General features: G+C 44.4%; 1 protein-coding gene across 1 annotated transcript in view; it reads left to right on the plus strand.

The window, feature by feature from the left end:
- Window positions 1-585: 585 nt before the first annotated feature.
- The window catches only part of LOC126259733 (proteasome subunit beta type-1), a 50,873-nt gene continuing 25,706 nt past the window's right edge, over window positions 586-25,752 (plus strand). Inside the window, exons 1-2 of the mRNA XM_049956716.1 lie at window positions 586-755; window positions 966-1,155. Of these exons, the coding sequence (XP_049812673.1) occupies window positions 679-755; window positions 966-1,155 (267 nt within the window). The 5' untranslated portion in view covers window positions 586-678. The remainder of the gene's footprint in view (window positions 756-965; window positions 1,156-25,752) is intronic.

Raw genomic sequence — 25,752 nt, forward strand, 5'->3', positions numbered from 1 at the left:
GTCATGGAGCGTCTGCAGTTTACCACGAAAATAAAGCAAAATAATAAAATAAAAATTAAGAAGACAATAAAGAACGAAATCCAGACTATAACACTAGTGAGCGTGGCGAAAACTGTTAAATTTCTGATGTTAGCAGACGACGATACCGTACAAACTTCCTTCTCGAGAAACCTTGACGGTGACGTGAGATGGGAATCCGTTGACAGTCTGTAAATGTCGCCATTTGAAATGCATTGTGGTGTGTTTTGACGTGATGGCAAGTGTAAATCGGCTTTAACATACAACATAATTTAAATGGGTGAAATTATCCATAATTTCAGATTCAAACCACAAAAGTTGTGTTTTGTAGTTCAAGAATTCTTTTGCTGCGTAAAAGCACTTTCCGTCATAAATGACTGTAGTAATATCGTAGATTGTCTATTCACATTTTGTGAGTTTTTCCTGCGATGGGCTTTTACGGGCCACCGAAGGCAACGGTGGGCGATTTATGTGCAAGTTTTCGTTTCCTTGGTATCTCCATTCGTTTTATCGCATTCAATGTGTTAATTCTATTCAAGTGTAGTATCTTTCAGTTCTTCACTTATGTTGTTGCTAACATCTCTGCTGTGATTACACGAAAAGTTGAAGTCACTGTGTGTGTCTGAAAATACAGTGCTAATTTGTCACAAGTAAAACACAATGGCTGTTGTTGAGGGATATTATTCACAATCTGTTCCGAAGACAGTGAATTTCAATCCATATTCGGATAATGGCGGGTAAGGTGAAGCGGAAGAAAAGCTATCTAGTTGTTAAGTCCTAGGGATGTCAAGTTGTAAGTTGAGTATGCATTCGCGTAGAGTGAAATATTCTCTTCGTTTCGTTTTTAAAATACTTTTTTTTTATCAGCAAAGAGAAAATATTGTTTTGAGTTCTGTGACAATATATAGAATTGTAAGTGTGGAGAAGTTAATCATCGTTTATTTTAGGAGCGTGGTTGCAGTTGCTGGCGAAGATTATGCCATTATTGCTGCTGACACGAGACTCAGTGCTGGATTCTCGATTTATACTCGGGAACAATCTAAGCTCTTCCGCCTGTCAAACACAACAGTGCTCGGTTGTACAGGTTGTTGGTGCGATACATTGACCCTCACGAGAATCCTGGAAGCTAGGCTGCAGGTAATATATGTATTCCTTTGTACAGGGATAAAACAGCGTCTTGTAGGGATAAGAAGTAGTTGTAGAGATACGAAGTAGTATTAGTACACGCAAGAACGGTTTGTAATGGAAAAATGATCACGTAATGCATTGTGATTCTGCATCTGTTTTCTTGCTTATCAGGATCTGTAGAGTACATAGCTATACACTACTGGGATTTATGCTACCATATTTTACAGTATTGCCCAGTCACTTACAGAATCCAGTCTTGGCATAGATGAAGGAAGGAGTCAAGTCTATACATATGTAAAGTCAGTGTAACTTTATTTACATTCATTTAAAAATATAAATACAGTGAATAAGAAGTGATTTTCTTGACATCTGTATTAAATTTGTATTAAGTTTTATAAATTTAATTTCCATGTTACTGCAAGGATAAACCTTTGTGTGACCACACTATCCTGCAAGTTACGTGAAGTTGTAGCTATGTAAAAGAAACATGATGATATAAAGCTTTGGCTTTGTAGTCTGACATTTATCCACTAAGCCACCAAGCCAAGCTGTTTTGTATAATGTTAAAATTTATTTATCCCTAGATAACATTTACAGTGAAGCAGGACCTACCAGTTAAATATTAAAGATCCTTCATGCACACCAATTTATCGCCACTGATGGACTCACCAATTTCGTGGCAGCCTACACACGTCCAGACAGACTGCAAGCAGCTTTATCTGAATTTTGCATTGTGTTTATGTTCTACAAGATCCTGTTTGGTTTTAAACAGAAACAAGAATGGTGGTTTGCTTTGACTGTTTCATAGGTAACAGGGCCAAAAATAGTGGAGAGAAAGGTGTAGGCAAAGAAGTGCCAAATGCAAGGAAAGAAATTCACCCAAGTTCTCTAATTTAAGCAGTAAGAAGCCAATGAATTTCACGGTTATATAAAAATGGATGAATCCTGCCTTTCTGAGCTGCAGATCATAAAACCATTCATAATGAAAAATAGTACATTGACAAGAGAGGTTGTTTGCTACATTCAGATTTATAGCTACTGGTAGAAGTTAGGAGGACCTCAGATTTAGTGCTATCATATCCCCACAGTTATTAGTTAAAATGATTCCTGAATGTGCATCATGATTTCTAGTTGACTGAGGAAGCACATCAGGGTAAAGCAAATTAAATAAAACAAAGATGTTTATGTAAATGGTAGTGTATTTATGTATGTAGCCTAAAAGATGACGTGTAAGTTCAAGAAACTTGTTTCAAATTCAAGGAAGAAAGACTACAAATGGCACTGGCGCCCTGTAGCTAATAAGTACAACAGATACATAGGAAATGAATCTTTTAGCAACAGTTATAACTGTAAAAATTGCTTTACAATTGCTCTTCCTAGCAGAGCAATTTGATATAGGCTGGAATTTTTACACATTTAACAATGAAGCAAATGTGTTATATGAATTAACGTCCATTGTTAATATTTTGATTCTTAGATTTCACTTCTGATAAGTATCAGAAATAAAGCTCAAAAACAGAAATACAGAAGAATAACACTTTTATTCACTCTATGCCACACACAATCATTATGGATTCATGAGAAAGAGAGTGAGTGAGTGAGTGCTTCATTTCATGCATATATATTGCTATACTCCTTGCAGGATGTGTCCTTGGCAAGAAGGCAGGAGGAGGAGGAGGAGGAGGAATTACACTTTTCGTATATATGCAATAGATTTGACCAACTGTCAAGAGTTGAGTGGAGAGGAGCCTCTTGTAGATGTAGGGAACATGCAGCAGTCCTCAACAGTTAGGAGGCCTAGGTCAGTTGCAAAGTCTAACAGAAAGGAGGAGGTTCTGTTGCTAGGTAGTTCACATGGTAGTGGTGTCGGCCAGCAGTTGCAGGAAGTGTTGGGGAGTGAGTACCAACTCACCAGCATTGTCAGGTGCTGACAGCATAAGGGAGTTATGTAGGAATTTTACGGGGGAGGATCAGGTAGTGGTAGTGGGTGGAGCAGGGAACAGTCTTGGTAGGGACGGGGAATGTGATGTCATGATGACCTGGTAAAGATAGCTACTCAAACTGGTGGCACCAAAGTGCATTTCATGTAACTGTTTCAGCACCATGATCGGCCTCATCTTAATGCAACTGTTAGGTGCGTTAACATGGGGCTGGGGAGGGTGCTGATGGCAGAGGGCATTTCAGTGGTGCCAGTTGGGTCTGTCAGTAGGCCAGATTTCACTAGGCTTGGCCTGCATCTCAATAGGTATGGGAGGGGGATGCTATCAAAGCTTACAGGTGACAGTGTAGTGGATGGTGGCGGGATCACTCCTGGAAAAATTCCTGTAGTAATTGGTGTTAGAGCTGCACCTTTTTTAGACTTAAGTTGGCTGATAGGTATACCTACTTAAAGGGAGTCCCTCTAAGAAATCACCTTCATAGGATGTCATGTTTCCAAGTAGGGAAGAAATTAGCATATTTCATCAAAATAAAAGAGGTATTAGAGATAAAGTTAGTGAACTTCTTATAGGTCGGAGCACCACTTAAATCATTTGACAATACAGAGGCTTCCTTTACCAGGATACAGATTAGCTGGCTGTCTTTCAAGGAGTTCCTTGCGGGATGGGGGAGTGGCTATGTATGTAAAAAAAAAAAAAAAAAAAAAAAAAAAAAAAAAAAACAGTAGTCCATTTGAGTTCAGACATATCACGGCACTGCACCGAGCAGATATTTGAATGTTGTGCAGAGGCAGTTGAATTTAGTGAAACTAAACTTCTAATTGTTGTTTTTTATAGGTCCCCTAACTCTGACTTCAGAGCATTCTTGTTCAGGTTAGTGAGGGTTCTTGATTCAATTTTTAGGTAATACCAGAAATTAGTTATATGTGGTGAATTCAGTATAAATTTTGTATGTGATGGTGCAAGGAAAAGGATGTTGGTAGATCTCCTAAATTCATATGATCTGATGCAGACTGTGTTTTTTTACAACTAGGGTGCAGGGGAACAGTAGCAGAGCCATGGACAATATTTTTATTCATTCTTCATTACTGGATGGGCATACTGTTATAAAAGGGTGAATGGCTTTTCAGGTCATGATGCACAATTTTTAACACTAAAAGGCTTTTGTACTAAAACAAATGTCGCATATTACTACAAGCCATGTAGGAAAGATAATTCAGCAGCAACAGAGAGGTTTTTGACAAGAGTGGTAGGATGTTTATAGGCTGATAACATAGATGATAAACATGATGCTTTCCTTAACACATTTCTCATGCTCTTTGAGAGTTGCTTACCATTAGAATGTTCTAAGCAGGGTACTAACATTAATAGGGAATGTGGGTGGCTGACTAGTGGGATAAGGATATCACATAGAACAAAGCGACAATTATATCAAAATATTACAAGTAGTCACAACCAAGCTACAGTAACCCATTACAAACAGTTCTGTAAGGTGCTTAAAATGTTGTTAGGAAGGCAAAGAGTAAGTGGTATGCATATAGAATAGCTAATTCATAGGATAAAATTAAAACAATATGGTCAGTTGTGAAGGAAGTGTCTGGTCAGCAGCCGAAGTTAGACGATGTAAAGTCAGTTCCTAGTAAAAATATTTCCGTTACTGATAAATCCGTTATATGTACAATATTAAACAATAATTTTTTGTCCATTGCCGCTGAATTAAATAAAAATTTAGTTTCTGCGGGGAATCATCTCTCTTAGAAAATGCCTTTCCGAGACTGAAGTCTGAAATACTCCTCTGTGATACAGACAAGGGGGAATTGAGTCAATAATTAAATCACTGAAGGCTAAGGATTCACATGGTTATGATGGAGTGCCTAGCAGAATATTAAAGTACTGTGCTGCACATGTTAGCCTGCATTTAGCCATATTTGTAACTTTTGCTTTAGGAATGGTCGGTGTCCTGGAGAAAGGGATAATGTGCATAATTTTAGACCTATTTCTATGCCCTCAGTGTTTGCAAAAGTTATTGAAAAGGCTGTGTATGTAGGGATAATTGATCATTTATATCACACGATTTGCTATCAAATGCTTTAGAAGTCGTTTAACAACTGAAAATGCTATATTCTCTTTTTTCTGTGAGGTAATGGATGGGTTAAACAAAAGGTTTCGAACACTTGGCATATTTTTTTATTTAACTAAAGCATTTGATTGTGTTGATCACAAAATATTGCTCCAGAAGTTGGACCATTGCGGAATACGTGGCGTGGAGTAGCTCACAATTGGTTCACCTCTTACTTTAGCACCAGGCAGCAAAAGGTCATTATTCACAATGTTGATAACAGCTGTGATGTTGGGTCTGAGAGGGGTACTGTGAAGTGGGTGGTCCCCCAAGGATCATTGTTGGGGCCACTCCTGTTCCTTATTTATATTAATGATATGCCCTCTACTATTACAAGTAACTCTAAAATAGTTCTGTTTGCTGATGACACTAGCTTGATAGTGAAGCATGTTTTGTGCAACGTTGGCTCGGTTTCAAATAGTGCAGTTCATGACCTAAGTTCGTGGCTTGTAGAAAACAAACTAACGCTAAATCACAGTAAGACTCAGTTTTTACAGTTTCTGACATACAATTCAACAAAACCCGAAGTTTTTATTTCATAGATTGGGTATATGATTAGTGAAACTGAACAGTTCAAATTCCTAGGTGTTCAGATAAATAGTAAGCTGTCATGGAAAGCCCATGTTCAGGAACTTGTTCAAAGGCTTAATGCTGCGAACAGTATCTGGAGTGTGTGTTCATTCGACATGAAAAAGTGTACTTTGCTTATTTTCATTCACTTATGTCATATGGTATTATATTTTGGGGTTAACTCTTCCCATTCTAAAAGGATATTTTTAGCTCAGAAACGGGCACTTTGGGAAATAAGTGGTGTAAGTTCACGAACCTCTTGTCGACCCCTGTTCAAGAGTCTGGGTATTTTGACGTCGGCACTGTCAATTCTTGTTAACAATATTAGCTTATTCCCAAGAATAAATAGCTTTCTCTCAGTTAATACTCGGCAGAAATCAAACCTGCATTTGGATCAGACTTCCTTAATGCTTGTGCAGAGAAGTGTGCAGGATACTGCTGCATCCATTTTCAATAAGGTACCATTCGAATTCTAAAATCTTAGCAGTAATTCACATGCTTTCAAACTGAAACTGAAGAGTTTCCTCATGGGTCAATCCTTCTGGTCTATCGAGGAGTTCCTTGAAAATTAAGCTGATTCTTGCTGTATTGTTCATTGTGTTTTCTTAAACTTATAGATCGACTTTTTTCCCGGTTCATAAACATTTTATTTTTATCTGTTATTACTTTTATGTTGTAATTTCATTTACTGACATGTTCCATGGCCTTGGAGATTTGATACTCAATTTGGTCCTACAAAACTTGAAGTGTAATTAACATAAATAAAAATCAGTTAACTACAACACTTGTGGTCTTGCCTTGAAAATATGTCACTTCAGTAAAAATTGAGACCTGGTCATAACACCAATGATACCCTTGTACTTGTGGGAGAAATACTGACCAGTTCTCAGAAAAATCACAGTGAGGTACTAAACATAGTTCTTCATCCTGTACACAGTGTTACACTTCTGCAATGTTTTGTTATTGCAATTTCTTCAGATGCTGGTGTGTTACTGCTTTCATTTACCATTTACCAAGTTCATCAATGAAACTGCCAAAGTCGACAGTTTTCTGAATTAGTTTATTTTCCTCCCATATCGCATATGTAATTTCTGCAGAGTTATATGCTAGGTCTTCCAGGCCAAGTGTCTGTGAAGACAGTCCTCACTTTCCAGGGCAGTCACCACATTCTTGAAACAAAGAAGTCACTCGCTTTACGTCACAGACTACTAATGACGTCACACGCCCAATCGAGGTGTCATATGCCACATGCTCCAGTAAGTTCTTCAAAGTTACCACACAGAGTTCAAAATTCGCACAGTACATGTAGTGTTGGCAGAAGAGCCAACACCGTGTTACTAGAGGATGCCAAAATGCGCGCGTTTTAGCTCACGCAGGCTGGCGTGAGGAGGGAAGGACTATACTGACGTGAGGTTTGGAACATGACAAGGAATTAGAATTCAGAAAGCGGACGTAGCTAGTTTGATACTTAACTTTAATCCATTATTGACGAACGTCACTCTTGATGGTACATGAGTCACAATATTATCTGTTCAGAAGAAATAGTAACTGAATATGGCGCCTTGCTAGGTCGTAGCAAATGACATAGCTGAAGGCTATGCTAAACTGTTGTCTCTGCAAATGAGAGCGTATGTAGTCAGTGAACCATCGCTTGCAAAGTCGGCTGTACAACTGGGGCGAGTGCTAGGGAGTCTCTGGACTAGACCTGCCGTGTGGCGGCGCTCGGTCTGCAATCACTGATAGTGGTGACAAGCGTGTCAGACGTATACTAACGGACCGCAGCCGATTTAAAGGCTACCACCTAGCAAGTGTGGTGTCTGCCAGTGACACCACGGTACGCATATAAACAGACATCTCTAGGTGGGTGTGGAACTACCACCTTAGGTCGTAGTGCATAAAATTTTGATCTTCCAGTATGTGAAGTATAGTTGCTCTTATAATTTGCAAAAGTTTCTTTAATACTGAGAGTCGTGTACCTCTTCACTTTAAGAACTTTTTGACCTTCAACTGTTACAGTTATAGTGTCTTCTTTGTTGGCACTCTGGCAAGAACGGTCCCACTTATCTTACAGATAAAATGGCTGCAGTATTTGAACTTGAGCTGCTTCTACAGGAGAGTGCTTTGGTTCATTTTCTTCTGAAGATGAAGTTTTTTGTTTTTCTTATATATCACTCTTGTATGGATATGCAAATAATCAGCACACTTCACTTTCCTGCGGCCCCAGTCAGATGACATTTCAAACAGTCCGTGTCACAAAACACACTGCAACTGTGTCAACTGGCAAATTCCTCACGCAAACACAGAACTCACTGGGTGAGTACTCAGATTTCTTAGAGGCCTCTTCAGGAAACCATTAGCACTGAACAACTACAATACAGAAAACTGCAATAAAAAACTGCGAAAAAGAAACTGTCAAGAAACAACAACGAAGTGTAAGAAATATATGCAACAATGAAAGTAAAAAAAATAACTGCAACAAAGAAAGTGGTAAGAAATAACTGCAACAAAGACAATAGAAATAAACATTGTAACAAAAAATTAGTAAGAAACAGCTTCAATGTAGACATACATTTCCCTTGAAAATTAAAAAGATGATTTTTTTTTTAAAAAAAATGGAAAATCCTGTCCAACTTAAAAGTGGAAGTTCTCCTTTTCAGGAAATGTAGAACTATATGGTACTAATCAACAGAAATTTAAAAAAAAATTTATGGATTGGAATTTTTGAAAAAAAAGCTGTAAATTATTTTTAAAAAATCAAAAGGCGACAGTAAAAGAACTTTGGCAGATGTGTCCAATCGAATACCATTGTAATCATAAAGCAATTATCTTTCAAATAAAAAAATTGTAACAAAGTATCTAGACCTGTTACACAGATACAGCATTTTAAAAATTTTTCTGAAATTCGCATCTTCAAAATGGTATTTGCAGTGTCGTCTTTGGAGGCCTGTATCTCACAACAGGATTTTTTATTATTATTTTTTTTTTTTTAGAAAACAAAAAATACATGTTACTTACTCCTGAATTTTAACATATGCTAAATTCAATAACATCGGAGACTATGAAGGTAACCCCTTTGCCTGAAGTGATGCGGATTATGCCTAAAATTGGAACAGTTGTTAGTGAAACTTTACAAAATAGTAAATATCGTGAAATCTGGGATTAGTATATCTATTTGCTCAGGAGTCAAACAATGGAAAATCCAGCATGGAATGTAACAATTCCAGAGAAGGAAAGTTGCTACTCACCATATAGCGGAGATGCTGAGTCGCGATAGGCACAATAAAAAGATTCACACGATTCACACAATTAAAGCTTTTGGCCATTAAGGCCTTTGTCAGCAGTAGACACATATACACACACTTACGTAAACGCAACTTGCACACACGTCTGCAGTCTGAGAGCTGAGACTACACTGCAAACAGCAGCACCAGTGCATGATAGGTGACTGGGGGGGGGGGGGGGGGGGGGAAGGAGGAGGCTGGGGCAAGGAGGGGGAGGGATAGTATGGTGGGAGTGGCGGACAGTCAAGTGTTGCAGTTTAGACGGAGGGCAGGAGAGAAGGTGCTGGTGGGGGGGGAGGGGGTAAGTAGCGGAAAGGAGAGACGTAAAAGAAATTAAAAGACTGGGTGTGGCGGTGAAATGACAGCTGTGTAGTGCTGGAATGGGAACAGGGAGGGGGCTGGATGGGTGAGGACAGTGACTAACGAAGGTTGAGGCCAGGAGGGTTACAGGAACGTAGGATGTATTGCAGGGAAATTTCTCACCTGCGCAAGTCAGAAAAGCTGGTGTTGGTGGGAAGGATCCATATGGCACAGGCTGTGAAGCAGTCATTAAAATGAGGGATATCATGTTTCACAGAGTGTTCGGCAACGGGTGGTCCACTTGTTTCTTCACCACAGTTTGTCGGTGGCCATTCATGCAGACAGACAGCTTGTTGGTTGTCATGCCTACATAGGATGCAGCACAGACGTTGCAGTTTGGCTTGTAAATCTCATGACTGGTTTCACAGGTAGCCCTGCCTTTGATGGTATAGGTGATGTTAGTGACCTGACTGGAATAGTTGGTGGTAGGAGGATGTATGGGACAGGTCTTGCATGTAGGTCTATTACAGGGGTATGTCCGCCCCCGGTAGCTGAGTGGTCAGCGCGACAGACTGTCAATTCAAAGGGCCCGGGTTCGATTCCCGGCTGGGTCGGAGATTTTCTCCGCTCAGGGACTGGGTGTTGTGTTGTCCTAATCATCATCATTTCATCCCCATCGACGCGCAAGTCGCCGAAGTGGCGTCAAATCGAAAGACTTGCACCAGGCGAACGGTCTACCCAACGGGAGGCCCTCGTCACATGACATTTCATTTCATTACAGGGGTATGAGCCATGAGGTAAGGGATTGGTAGCAGGGGTTGTGTAAGGATGGAAGAGTATATTGTGTAGGTTCGGTGGACGGTGGAATACCATGGTAGGCCCCCCTGCGGGTTCGGGGGTTAGAATAGGCCCGCGGTATTCCTGCCTGTCGTAAGAGGCGACTAAAAGGAGTCTCAAATGTTTCGGCCTTATGTGATGGTCCCCTCTCGGGTTTGACCTCAATCTTTCTAAATTATTCCGAAGAGCGAGCCAATTGGGGAAGGGCACCTTACATGGTGCACTGTATCCGTCGTGCATCGAGACCTTTAGCCGGCTTTTTCGTCGTTGCAATGGTGTCCCGCTCGTTTTCCATCTCTTGGGCGAGGATACGTCCTTGGGTGCGATTACCACGCTGCACTCTCTAGTGTTGCTTTTAACTGCGACAACGACCTTGGACATTTTTGCACCTAAGATCCAGCACGGTAGCCAGTCCGTTGTGGTGTGGCCGCCACGTACCCTGTTGGTTGTAGCCCCCTGACAACACAGGGATCGCTCTACTGATGCCTGCGCCGTTAATTCCCCACGTATGCCAAGGAGTAGATGCCCATCTCCTTGGGGCATCAGGACTCCCGGCAATGGCCATCCTGCCAGGTGGCTATTGCTGCGGCTGGGTGGCGCCCGTGGGGAGGGCCCTTGGTCGGAGTAGGTGGCATCAGGGCGGATGACCCGCAATGAAGCGTGGTACATCATCTCTCGCTGGCGGCCAGCCACCAGCAGTCTCTAAGCGTTCGAGGGCTCATTTTAAAGCTAACGTTTATGACCCCAAATCGTTCCCATCCCTGGCCACACCATTGGAGGAACGAAAGGCAATGAATGACAGTGACGTGTATTCGTCCAGGTATCTCGTCTGTACCAGAGCTGATGGTGACTCGTTTCTATCCGTCAAGCCTCAGTTCTTTGTAGAACATTTAGAGGACAAGTTTGGGGAGGTGGAGGGCTTGTCCAAAATGCGCTCTGGGTCAGTTATGATAAAAACGGGATCCTCTGCCCAGTCACACAGGTTACTTGCTTGTGACTAGTTGGGGATGTTAACGTTACCATCACCCCACATAAGAGTTTAAATATGGTCCAGGGTATTATTTTCCATCGGGACCTACTTTTGCGGTCTGATGACGAGCTGCGCGCCAATTTAGAGTGCCGAGGTGTACATTTCGTCCGGCGCGTTCATCGGGGTCCGAGGGACAATCAGGTAGCTACCGGTGCCTTCATCTTGGCCTTCGAAGGTGATACATTACCAGAGAAGGTCAAGGTGATGGTCTACCAATGTGACGTCAAACCCTATATCCCTCCCCCGATGCGGTGCTTTAAGTGCTGGAAGTTCGGTCACATGTCCTCTCGCTGTACTTCTAGCCTCACATGTCGAGATTGTGGACGCCCATCTCATCCCGATACTCCATGTGCTCTGCCTCCCGTCTGTGTCAACTGTGGAGAGCCTCTTTCCCCTTGCTCGCCGGACTGCAGTATCTTACAGAAAGAACGCAAAATCATGGAATATAAGACCCTGGACCGACTGACCTACACTGAGGCTAAGCAGAAATTTGAACAGCTACATCCCGTGCGCATGATGTCATCTTATGACTCCACTGTCACTCCTGCTCCAGCTCCTTCAGCTGCAAGACATACAGTCAGCTCTGAGTCAGAGGACCTCACCTGCCCCCTTGACGATGGGGGCCCCTTCTCTCGCTGTTGCTCCCACACCATCTACCTCGGGAGCAGCACCCACTAAACCACTGGGGACACCAGTCCCCACTTCTAAGCTGGAGAAGCGTAATTCTTCTTCGGCTTCTCTCGCTCGGAAGGGATCCCTTGGGTCACTCCCTTCCCAGGTTCCTACCAGCGGCACAGCAGACACGAACCAGTGGCTGAAGAAGCCACAGGTCGCTGGTCGACGGGCTTCGCGATCCTCTTCGGTCCTGGAGACTGACTTCAATAAGCCCTCTCAACAATGGCAACCAAAGGAACAGCGAGAGAAAACGACTTTGAAGACCCTTAAGACCAAGACACCTGCGGTGGCACCTACTCCACCGCTACCTAGAAGCTCTGCGTCTGAGGATGAGGTGGAGATCCTTGCGTCCGCTGAGGACCTCGATCTCGCCGGTCCCTCAGACGCAATGGATAGCACTTGCACAGGTGCTCCATCGGAGGCAGCAGGTGACCCAGCGGCGTAATCTGCCTTCCCAGTCCCGTCACGCCTTTCTCCGCCATGGACAATACCATCCTCCAGTGGAACTGCAGCGGTTTCTTTCACCATCTAGCTGAGCTCCGCCAACTTATCAGCCTTCACCCTTTCTTCTGCATTGCTCTTCAGGAAACTTGGTTTCCAGCAATGCGAACCCCCGCCCTCTGTGGCTATCGGGGTTATTATAAGAACCGGGCAGCATATGAAAGGGTGTCTGGTGGCGTCTGCCTCTATGTCCTTCACACTCTGCACAGCGAGTCTGTCCCTCTCCAAACACCTTTAGAGGCTGTCGCTGTTCGGGTGTGGACGCCACAGGCTGTTACCGTCTGCAGTCTTTACCTTCCACAGGATGGTGATGTCTCGCAGCATGTCCTGGCTGCACTGATAGCCCAATTGCCGCCACCTTTCTTGCTATTGGGCGACTTCAACGCCCATAACACTCTGTGGGGTGGGTCAGTGGCAACCGGTCGAGTTGCCACCGTTGAGCATTTATTGTCGCAGCTCGATCTCTCGATTTTAAATGATGGTGCCTTCACACACTTCAGTGTGGCGCATGGCACATACTCTGCCATTGACCTTTCAATCTGTAGCCCTAGCCTCTTACCGTCTGTCCAATGGAGTGTGCATGACGACCTGTGCGGTAGTGACCACTTTCCGATCTTTCTGTCACTACCACAGCGTCACTCTTCTGGGCGCCCTAGCAGATGGGCTATGAATAAGGCTGACTGGGACTTGTTCTCCTCTACTGCCGCTATTGAGCCTCTGTCTAATGATGACATTGATGCGGTGGTTCAATCGGTCACCACCGGCATTGTTACTGCCGCCGAATCTGCCATTCCCCGTTCCTCTGGGTCCCCTCGGCGGCGGACTGTGCCTTGGTGGTCGCCTGAGATCGCTGCAGCGATTAAAGATTGCCGGCGGGCGCTACAGTGTCACAAGCGACATCCCTGCATTGAACACCTCATCACCTTCAAACGGCTGTGTGCGCGGGCCCGCCGCCTTATCCGCCAAAGCAAGCAGGAGTGCTGGGAGCGGTTTGTGTCCACCATTGGCCTCCATGTCTCTCCATCGCAGGTCTGGGCCAAGATCCGACGCCTCTATGGCTATCGGACCCCTGTCAGCGTCCCTGCGCTCTCACTGAATGGAGCAGTTTGTACAGACTCCGACGAAATTGCCAACAGCTTGGCAGAGCATTTTGCTCTTAGTTCCGCTTCTTCCAATTACCCACTGGCCTTCCGCTCCATTAAAGAGCGGATGGAACGTCGGAGCCTTTCGTTTCGCACCCACCACCCAGAATCTTGCAATGCTCCATTCGGTGAGTGGGAATTTCGCAGTGCCCTAGCCGCTTGCCCTGATACCGCTCCTGGGCCAGATGGCATCCACTGTCAGATGCTGAAACACCTTTCAGTGGACTGCCAGCGGCACCTCCTCGATCTTTACAACCGTCTTTGGGTCGAGGGGGAGTTTCCGTCGCAATGGCGGGAAAGCATTGTCATCCCCGTTTTGAAACCTGGAAAGAGCCCTCTGGAGGTGGACAGCTACCGTCCCATTAGCCTCGCCAATGTTCTTTGCAAGTTGCTTGAACGGATGGTGAGCCGGCGCTTGAATTGGGTACTGGAGTCTCGGGGCCTTCTGGCTCCGTCTCAGGGTGGGTTCTGTAAAGGCTGCTCCGCCACCGACAATCTGGTGAGCCTGGAGTCGGCCATCCGTACTGTCTTTGCCCACCGTCAGCACCTGGTCACTGTCTTTTTCGACATGCGGAAGGCGTACGATACGACATGGCGTCATCACATCCTTTCTACGCTTCATGGATGGGGTCTTCGGGGTCATCTGCCGCTTTTTATCCGCAATTTTCTGTCGTATCGTACCTTCCGCGTGCAAGTCGCGGCCTCATATAGTTCCTCCCACGTCCAGGAGAACGGTGTGCCACAGGGTTCTGTTTTAAGTGTCTGCCTGTTTTTAATAGCCATTAACGGGCTCGCTGCGGCCGTGGGCAATTCTGTCTCCGCTTCCCTGTATGCTGATGACTTCTGCCTTTACTATAGCTTTATTGGCATTGCAGCTGCTGAACGTCAGCTACAGGGTGCAATCCACAAGGCGCAGTCTTGGGCTGTAGCGCGTGGTTTTCAGTTTTCGGCTGCCAAGACCCGCGTTATGCATTTCTGCCGGCGCCGAACGGTCCATCCTGCGCCGCGGCTTTATCTTGGCGGCGAACTTATTGCTGTTGTGGAGACCCACAGGTTTTTGGGTGTACTTTTTGATGCCCGGTTGACTTGGCTGCCTCATATTCGGCAGCTTAAACAGGCGTGTTGACGGCATCTCAATGCTCTGCGATGAATGAGCCACACCACCTGGGGCACCGACCGATCTACTCTCCTACGGCTCTACCAGGCATTAATCCAGTCCTGTCTGAATTATGGGTGCCTGGCTTATGGCTCCACTTCCCTATCTGCGTTGCGGGTACTGGACCCAATACTACACAGCGGGATACGACTTGCCACTGGTGCCTTCCGCACCAGCCCTGTGGACAGCGTACTAGTGGAGGCAGGTGTCCCTCCCCTGCGGTTACGGCGCCAACGCTTGCTGGCCGCTTATGCTGCCCATGTTTTTAGCTTGCCCAGGCATCCAAACTATCATCTCCTGTTCCCGCAATCGGTCGTCCATCTGCCAGAACGTCGGCCCCGGTCTGGTTGTACGATCGCGGTCCGCGTCAAAGAGCTTCTCTCCGGGCTTAGGGTTTTCACTGTTCCACCTCCTTTCCGGGCCACTTTGCGTACTCCCCCATGGTGTGTTCCTCGCCCTTGCCTTCGGCTCGACTTGGCACTGGGCTCGAAGGACTCTGACCCTCCAGAGGCCTTCCGCCGCCGCTTTTATTCCATCCTGGCCACGTATCAGGGCTCTGGCATTGTTTACACTGACAGTTCGATGGTTGCTGGTCGTGTCGGGTATTGCGCTAACTGTAGGGGACCATTCCGAACAACGTTTCTTGTAGGATGGCTGCAGCGTTTACACTGCTGAGCTGGTTGCCATCTTTCGTGCCCTAGAGTATATCCGCTCCTGCTCAGGTGAGTCCTTCGTTATCTGTAGCGATTCCCTGAGCGGTTTACGAGCTCTCAACCAGTGTTTCCCTCGTTCTCGTCTGGTGATGGCTATCCATGAGTCCCTGCATACTCTTGCCCGTTGCGGCTGCTCTGTGGTCTTTGTGTGGACCCCCGGTCATGTCGGTATCCCGGGCAATGAACGTGTTGACCGCCTGGGCAAACAGGCCACCAGTGAACCCACTCTAGACATTGGCCTTCCGGAGACTGATTTGAGGGCGGTCTTACGCCGCGAAGTTATCTCGCTCTGGGACGCTGAATGGCGCGGTCTGACCACCCGTAACAAACTCCGTGCCGTCAAGGAGACGACGACTGTGTGGCACTCCTCCTTGCGCGTCTCTCGCAAGGAGTCTGTCGTCCTATGCCGACTGCGCATTGGGCACACACGGATGACCCACGGCCACTTATTGCGCCGTGAGGACCCACCTCTATGTCGCTGCGGCTCCATTTTATCTGTGGTCCACATTTTCTTGGAGTGTCCACTTTTAGCTGTGCTCAGGCAGACGTTCGCACTGCCTGACACACTCCCTGCCCTTTTAACTGATGACCCTGCTATGGCTGGCTTAGTTTTAAGTTTTATTCGGGCAGGGGGTTTTTATCATTTAATCTGAGTGTTTGTTTTTTAGTGTTGATTCTGGCTTTTGGCCTCCGATTTTAAGCTGAGTTTTTAATGTGTTCTCGGCGGTTGGCTTTTCCTTTTTTTTTTTTTTCCCCTCTATGGTCGGCCAACCACCGTCACACTCTGTGATTTTAATTTGTTTTGTCTGATCTCTGTCGCCGTATTTCTTGTCCCATGTCATCTGACGTCTTTCTTGCTGTTCGTTTTTATTCTCTTTGGGTGGTTTTAATTTTTTGGACAAAGGGACCGATGACCGTTGCAGTCTGGTCCCTTTAATCCCACAAACCAACCAACCAGTACCACAGTAGGAGTGGGCAGGACATTTCTCATTTCAGGGCATGACGAGAGGTAATCGAAACCCTGGCGGAGAATGTAATTCAGTTGCTCCAATCCCGGATGGTACTGAGTTACGAGGGGAATGCTCCTCTGTGGCCGGAGTGTGGGACTTTGGGAGGTGGTGAGAGACTGGGAAGATAAGGCATGGGAGATTTCTGTACAAGGATGGGAGGATAATTACAGTCAGTGAAGGCTTCAGTGAGAACCTTGGTATATTTTGAGAGGGACTGCTCGTCATTGCAGATGTGACGACAATGGGTGGCTAGGCTGTACGGAAGGGACTTCTTGATATGGAATGGGTGGCAGCTGTCGAAGAGGAGGTATTGCTGGTGGTTAGTAGGTTTGATATGGATGGAGGTATTGATGTAGCCATCTCTGATGTGTAGGTCAACATCTAGGAAGGTGGCTTGTTGGGTTGAGTAGGACCAGGTGAAGCAAATGGGGGAGAAGTTGAGGTTCTGGAGGAATGTGAATAAGGTGTCCTCACCTTCAATCCAGATACCAAAGATGTCATCAATGAATCTGAACCAGGTTAGGGGTTTAGGATTCTTGGTGTTAAGGAAGGATTCCTCTAGATGGCCCATGAATAGGTTAGCATAGGACGGTGCCATGCAGGTGCCCATAGCCGTACCACAGATTTGTTTGTAGGTAATGCCTTCGAAGGACAAGTAATTGTGGGTGAGGATATAGTTGGTCATGGAGACTAAGGAGGAGGTTGTTGGTTTGGAATCCATAGGGCGTCTGGAAAGGTAGTGTTCAACAGCAGTAAGGCCATGGGCATTAGGAATGTTAGCGTACAGGGAGGTGGCATCAATAGTGACGAGCAGGGCATCGTGTGGTAAAGGGACAGGAACTGTGGAGAGTCGGTTGAGGAAATGGTTGGTATCTTTTCTGTAGGAGGATAGGTTCTGGGTAATAGGTTGAAAGTACTGGTCTGCGAGAGCAGAGATTCTCTCAGTGGGGTAACAGTAACCAGCCACAGTGGGGCGTCCTGGGTGGTTGGATTTGTGTACTTTAGGAAGCATGTAGAAGGTGGGAGTGCGCGGGGAGTGGTAGGGGTAAGTAGAGAGATCGACTCTGGGGAGAGGTTCTGGGATGGGCCCAAGGATTTGAGTAGTGACTGGAGATCCTGCTGGATTACTGGAATGGGATCACTGTGGCATGGTTTGTAGGTGGAAGTATCTGACAGCTGACGGAGTCCTTCTGCCATGTAATCCTTGCGGTTCATAACAATGGTTGTGGAGCCTTTGTCAGCAGGTAGGATCAGTTTTTAGCTGGTGGACTGTGGTTCTTTCTGCGGATGTAAGGTTAGTTTGCATGTTGAGGGATTTGGGGAATGATGTTGAGGCAAGGTTCGAGGTTAAGAAATTCTGGAAAGTTAACAGGGGATGGTTTGGAGGCAGTGGGGGTGGATCACGGTTGGGTGGAGGAGGGAACTGAGTTAGGCAAGGTTCAATACTGGTCTTTGGTTGAGTCTGATTGGTCGGGTTGGTAGTGAAAAAGTGTTTTCACTGTAGGGACCGGGAAAAGGAGAGAATATCTTTAACTAGTCCAGCATGGTTGAATTTGGGAGTGGGGCAAAAGGTGAGGCCTTTGGAAAGGACTGATATTTTTGTGGGACTATGGCTTCTGGGGGAAAGGTTCATAACTGTGTTGTGGGTCTGTTTAGGTTCTGGGTTCTGTGTGGTGGCGGGAGGGAGTTTTCGAGGGTGGGGTAAATGTAGTAGGTCTGCGAGACAGGTTTTGTCAGGGGGCGTGGGGGAGGTTCATAACTGTGTTGTGGGTCTGTTTAGGTTATGGGTTCTGTGTGGTGGTGGGAGGGAGTTTTGGAGGGTGGGGTAAATGTAGGTCTGCGAGACAGGGTTTGTCAGGGGACGTGGGGGAGGTTTGGAGGTGGTTGTAGAAGTGCTGAACAGTGGTACTCCAAGCTCCAAGACGAGAGTAGGAAGTGAGTAGGATGGAGAGCTTTTCGAGGTGGCATTGTGCATGTTGCTCAGTTCCTGCAGGACAAGGGTTTCAATGTGTGTTATGGGTTCCAGGAATTTGGGATTGCATAGCAGGAGCATAGCTGTCCGCCACTCCCACAATACTATCCCTCCCCCTCCCCGCCCCAGCCTCCTCCTTACCCCCACCCAGTCGCCACTCCCATGATGAACTGGTGCTGCTGTTTGCAGTGTGGTCTCAGCTCTCTGAGACTGCAGATGTGTGTGCAAGTTGCGTTTACGTGTGTGTGTGTGTGTGTGTGTGTGTGTGTGTGTGTGTGTACTGCTGACAAAGGCCTTAATGGCCGAAAGCTTGAATTGTGTGAATCTCTCTATTGTGACTCAGCATCTCCGCTTATTTGCTCAGGAAGGTGGCTACAGAAGAAATTTCTGATTCCAATGTTGCGGATTTTGTGTAATGTTCAGTTTCTGGATTTTCAAAATTTTTCTGTTTGGTTATGTTATTGTATTCAGAATGTCATTTATTTTGTTTGTCCCCACCATAATGCACCAATTTCCATGGTTGTCCCATTAGTTTCATGTTAGTATTTTGGTTATATTTTGTATAGTGGTATTGTTTTCGTCTGTTTGCATCTTGAATGTGTGATATCATGGTACATATTCCATAAGGCTGAAATAGTGGTGCCTTCCATCTTGATGGTGTCAGGCTTGTGGCCGGTTTCAGATGATTTGGTTATTTCCTGTGTAGCTCAGACGAATTCCACAAAACCAGTAATGAAGTTACAAATTATTGCGTGGTAGTGAAGACAATTTATTATGAAAGATCAACACAACATTATAACAAAACAAGTATAAAGTATATTAGAATGACAAAAACATGATACAACATAATTACAAGAAACTTTTTTGTGTCTGATATGATAGTTTAACTCTCCACAGAGACAACTTAGAATCGAAGTGGAACCCTTGTATTCCCTCCTGACTTTGATATCGTAATATTTGGTGGTTGTTCCTCTGGGAAATGTTATGATCAAATGTCCTTGGAAGATCCTTTTCTGGTTCACTTTTCTTCGTGCAAGAGGTAGGCTGGTTTAAGCCTGTTCACTGACACATTTGTGTGTTTTCATTTCCTCTCAGTGGTGAAATAATTGTCATGCCTTGCTATGACAGGGAAAGGACCATTTTACGTAGGTTCTAATGGTTTTCTAACCCAGTCATGTCTCAAGAAGACATGGGAACATGTCTGCATGTCTCTTGAGACAAATATTGATCTTGATGAGCTGTATGTAGGTCTACTAGGTTTCAGAGGTAACACTTGCTTTTGCAAATCAGATGTAAATGGAACAGGGTCAATCAATGTAGTTGGCTCTTCAAAAAATTCACCAGGAATTTTTAATTTTTCCATATACCATCTGTGCAGTAGAGTTGTTTTAATGTTTTGTTGAATTTTCATTCTACATATTATGCTCAAATTATTTTTAAAAAACTGCAATCTTAACTGTGTTCCTGAGTTGGTGATTGCACATATGGAACGATAAGTGCTGCAATTTTGTGTGGTGAGTTATCATGGTTTTCTGGCACCTAACATAGGATTTAATCCATTTTGCAGATCACTTTCTATGTTTGACCAAATAACTTTACCAGTTATCAGTTTCATTGTAGTCCTTATGCCAGGATGTGCTAAACCATGAAAATGGAGAAACATTTATAGCAGAAAGCTTGTGGAATATAAGGTCTGATATTAGCAGCTGATGTGTGACACTACAGAGTTTTTCCTGATGGAAGTTTGTAAGACTTGGAGTTTAAGGAATTGTTCCCTGTTCAGAGTTGCTACAATTCTTGAACTAGCAGGGGGGGGGGGGCAGAGAGAAGGGGGGGGCACAGAGAGAAGGGGGGCAGAGAAAGGGGGGGCAGAGAGAAGGGGGGGGGGGCAGAGAGAAGGGGGAGATATGGGGGAGAGGATGGCTGAAGGGATGAAAATTGCACAGAATGGGCAACACTTGATACAGTAAACAGATTCACTTGGATAAACAATGAAGTAACTATGCAGAAATGGAAAGACTTGCAGAAGACAAAGAAACATGCAGAGCTGTGTCAAGACAGTCTTCAGACTGACGACCCAGTATTGATTAATCTTCATCAGGAATAGAATGAAAAGGCACGTGGAAAATATAGACACAGAAGAAAAATAACCTCACAATAATAAGAAAACTTTTGATCAAAGCACCAACAAATCACATAAGTTTATCTGTTATGACTTCAGCTACCTGTGACGAATGCTGGGATATTTTTACTTCCCCTCTTGTTTTGCCATCTGCCTCCTTAAATTCGTTTCTTCATTTCTGAACTAATTACCATTAACATATGTGAGTATAATCTGCATTTTCATAAAAGAGAAAGGTTGGCCCTCAGTTTTAAAGACTATAACACCAGATCTAATTTTGTGCTTAGTTTTATGTATGTAATTAATTTTCTAATTTATTTTGACAATTACTAGTTAGTAACTTTCTTTATAAGGTGAAATCGGTAACTGTTTTGTAACTTAAATTCTAATGTTGACTGATAAATATAAATCCTATAATAATTATAAACATTTGGAGGAACAAATAATAGTATTCTTAAACTATTTATTTGGCTTTATTCGAAAACACGTTAGCAAAGTCAGTCCTTAATTTATTCCAAAGTAATTTCCAGTTTCGTCAAAAGTATTGTTTGCGTAACTAATGCGTTAATTTCATCATTTAAACAAATAATTCGGCATAAACCTTGTAGTAGAAGAAACTGTTAAAAATGACAGAATTTTTTGATGTGTTCAGTTAATTTAATGAGTTAGGTTTTAATTGTAATTTCTGTAAATTTAACTTTGAACAATGTGTAGTTTCAGTATCTATTATTGTGAGGGCCCGATTTTTGGTCCTGAGAGTCAGTCCATGCCCAAGTTTCAGACAAGAAACCTGTGTTGGTTAGAACGATGACAATGCATCAACTTAACAGGGAAATAAGTTTTACACCAATAAGCTGTATGTTAGAACAATGACAGTGTCTGCTCCATATGCACCTTTCTATTCTTCAAGAACTGTGAACTTTGTTGTTAGGTTTCTACTGCTCGTAGATGTTCAACAGGGAACAATTGTAGCAGTATGTGGATTTTCACCTGCAATGAGGCTTATTGAAAGCTAAAAAATAGTGCCCTGGCTGTATATATTGTAAACAGTGGAAGTAAACTACTTTGAAATTTAACTGTGCACCTGTCGGCTACAACATTTACAGTAGACACCTAGTTTTTCAGCCACCAAGGCCAACAAACAAAGAATAAAAGCAGGCGAGTGTCATCACATACCTTCTAGAAAGTTATGGAGTTGGGGGGTGTATGTGACTGAAGAGGTACAGGATTAGAAGCCTGTCACAACCAACACAATAGAATTCTGTAACAACAAAAATCCACAATAACCTAATGAGCCAATACACACAAACTGTGATCAAATGAGGATTGGTTAAAGTTATAAGCAGTTTTGTAAAAAGTCCTTGCTGCCATAAAATTAGTTTTCAATACAAATCAGTGTTCTCACACAGCAGAATATGTTTAGTTTCTCAATTAATTAATGTATTGACACATAGAAAACATTTGCTTTCATAAGTAGAAAAGCTGGAGCTCACTGAAATTGGCCTACACTGTGTGAGGCAGATTAAAATACATACAGAGCGAATAAATGTACTGATGTGCACAGATATAGTGGTATGATGTGGCAAATTTTCTGACATATGCATGCAATTTTTAACAAAAACCTTTATAGCAGCTGAATTATATCATTTTTGAAAGGGTGTGTGTGCTTCTTTATGTGGTATTGAAAAGAACCTATGAAGAGTAATTCAAAAACATAACATGTAGAACCAGTTCCAACACCAACAAGATAACAGCGCCACAAGCCACTATTCCAGAGCAGGACAAGAGGTCCCACCAAAGTCTGCCCTATTGTATCAAATGTAACCAACATGTAACTGAGGTGTAGTTCATGTATTATTATGACTGTCATATCAAACGCTCAAAATGCTGACCTCTGCCACTGATTTACAATTTTGGACAGAGTACGGCATGTTGACTTTTATCCACCCTCGTCAAAGTATACAATCCCTGTTGACCCCTTGTTTTAATTAGCCCCAGAAATAAAAGTCCAGAAGTGGTAAATCTGGTAAGTGCACAGCCCGTTTCACGTTTTCCAAATGATCAGTGCCAGAAAAAACTAACTTTATCAAAATATTGATATTAACAATTGATTAATCATATAACAAAGTGTAATAAGATACCCCCCACTTCTCTCTGACCCCCGCCCCCACTTCTCTCTGACCCCCCTTCCCCCCTTTACCATCTGCTTTGAGCCCTCAGGTCCGCTTAACTACACTTGCTCCCCTGGTAGTGGGGGGCCTTCCTCTTCAGGGGCATCGACTCCCCACCCATCAGGGACATCAGTCACCAACCTGTGGCTGGAGAAGCAATGCCCATTTCTGACATCTCTTACCAGGAAAGGTCCCTCGGGATGCTCCCTTTTCAGGAGACTGCTGATCTGCAACCAGATACCAGCTACTGGCAGAAAAAGCGATAGGTTGTGGATTGTAAGTCCTCATATTCATCTTGTCCCAGAATCTGCGGCAGACAAGTCCTCGTGCACAGTTAAATCATCTAAGGAGAAGGAAATGTAGTCGTTGGTAGTGGTGGTTGTTGCTGTTGGTGTTCTTTCTTCCACTGTCTCCAAGGCATCGTCCCTGATGGCCCCTGTGAGAGGAGATTCTCTGGAATATACTGCCTGTAATGAGTATTTGTCTCCTGATGGCGAAATACCTTAGAATGTATCATCTGCTGTTTTCTCAGCTGTTCCCCACCTTTCCTCATGTGGGTGACTTCAGTGCCGACAACGATGTGTGAGGCGGAACTATGGCCACTTGTGGTAAAGCTGTCACAGAGCATGACTTTCCCCCCTTGAATACTGGTGTTCCCACACACTTCATTGTGGCATATGGGTCTTATTTGGCCATTGATTTTTCCATTTGCAGCCCCTCCTTCCATTGGAGAGTCCATGACTGGCTTTCTGGTAACCTATCCTTTGGGATCCCTCCATCAGAAGACAGTACCTTGGTGGATCCACAAAACTGTGTGGCCTTTGAATGGTTCCGTACCTGGGCTCGACTCATCGTACAACAATAGGAATGGGGATGCAGGGATCGTTATGTTACTATCATTGGACTATGTACCCGTCCCTTGAAGGTTTGGACAAAGATTTGTCATGACTATGAACACCAGTCTCCCACAGATGTATCTGGTATCTCTCAGAATGGTGTTGTCTACACTGACCCAGACATTTTCACCAAACATTTTGCTTTGCATTATGCTAAGCCAATGTGTCTGAGGATTACCACCCTGCATTTCATATCATCAAATAGCACTGGAGCGAATTCACTTAACTTTTGCTAAATGTCACATGGAACTATATAATGCTCCATTTAGTGAGCAGGAATTTCTCAGTGCCTTTGCCCCGAAAAGCTCCAGGGCCAGACAGCATCCACAGCCAATTGCTCAAATACCTATCAGTGGATAGCCATTGTTTTATCCTTGCCATTTTCAACCCAATCTGGAGCGAGGATGAGTTTCAATCTTAAGAGTGAGAAAGTGTGATTGTTCCAGTACTGAAACTGCATAAACATGTATTTGAGATGGACAGCTCGTCTAAGGGTGGTTTTACCAAGGCCATTATACTGCTGATACTTTCGTCTGCCTGGAACCTGCTATCTGGTCAGCTTTTGCCCAGCTTCAACACCTTATCGCTTTCTTCTTGGACATGCAAAAGGCTCAGAACACCACATGCATCATCAAATCCTTGTTTCCGTAGATGAGTGGGATCTCCAGTGCCTACTTCCAAGTTTTGCCTGGAACTTCTTGTCATGCCATACAGTCCAGGTTCAAGTTGGTGCTTCCCACAGTACTTCCCATTTACAAGAGAAGGGCTCTGTATTGCTTGTGCCCCCGTTTAGCTGCAGTTGTGGGGTCTACATTGTCACCCTGAATGCTGATGGTTTTTGTGTTTACTATTGCTCCTAAACTGTGGGTGTTGCTGAATGCCAACTGTCGGGAGCAGTACATAAGATGCGATCCTGGCTCTCACCCATGGCTTCTGGTTTTCAGCCATCAACATGAGACATTGTCATATTGTCCATGCACAGAACTCTACCTCGTTGGTTTTCAATGCCTGGTTGACGTGGCTTCCCCATACTCACCAAGTGAAAGTGCTGGTTGCACCTTAACACTCTTCACAAACTATTTTGTATTCTGGGCAGTCACAGAGGTTGAAAGCCATGATGATGTTAGGAAGAACTCCTTATACAGCTGGTAAAATTGATTGTTAAAACACTACCAGTTTCGTGGCTTAAAGGCGCATCATCAGGTGCAACCACGTTAAAAGATCACAGGCATACCAATTGCCCTTAGTCAAAATTTACTATTCAGAGAATATCGTCAACACTATGTTGAGCAAAAGGTAAAGGCAAGCCACATCCGTTAAAATTTTTCTGCATCATTGTGAACAGCAGGGCAAGAGAGACAAAGAGAGACTAATACTCTTCACTGGCTGGGGCACACTGATCTACATTCTTGCAGCCTGACAAAAGTTCTGATTCTGTCTGGTCTTGATTATGGGAATTCAGAAATGGCTCAGCATCACCTTCAGCATTGCAGATGCTGGCCCTTGTGGAGTCTGACTTGTGAAAGGTGCCTTTCGCACCAACCCTGTGTATAACCTTCTCACAGGAACTGTTACTCCCTCCCCCCTCCCCTTCTACAGATCAGACACTAAAAACTGTACTCCCTTGAGCATCCAAACCACTGTATTTTCTTGGCAGGCAGATCTACCTCCCACAACAGAGGCCCAGGGCTCGAGTCACAATAGCACTTCACATACAGTCTCTCTTCTCTGAACTACGGCGCGCGCACGCACGCGCACACACACACACACACACACACACACACACACACACACACACTGCCCCCCCCCCCCTGTCGCCTCTTTTTGGGGAACCGTCATGTATGCCCCCATGGTGTGTACTCCATACTCCATCTCAGATCTGTCTTGAACTATCCTTTGGACCAAAGGGTATGTTGATCCCACAGTGCTTCTTAGTGTGTTCCTAGCTGTCTTTGATGCATTTCCGTGTTTGGAAGTGGTCTAAACTCGTGACTCTATGGTTGATGGGTGAACCAGTTTTGCCTGCACACATGCAGGTTGCAGTGAACTGCAGTCACTTCCTGACGTATGCAGTGTACTCACTGCAGAATTGGTGCCCATCACTCGAGCCCACAGCCACATTCGTTCTTGCGCCACGACATGTTCTTAATTGGCTGTGACTCCCTGAGTAGTCT

The sequence above is a fragment of the Schistocerca nitens genome, chromosome 5 (assembly GCF_023898315.1).
Source record: "Schistocerca nitens isolate TAMUIC-IGC-003100 chromosome 5, iqSchNite1.1, whole genome shotgun sequence".
In the NCBI taxonomy this organism is placed as follows: domain Eukaryota; kingdom Metazoa; phylum Arthropoda; class Insecta; order Orthoptera; family Acrididae; genus Schistocerca; species Schistocerca nitens.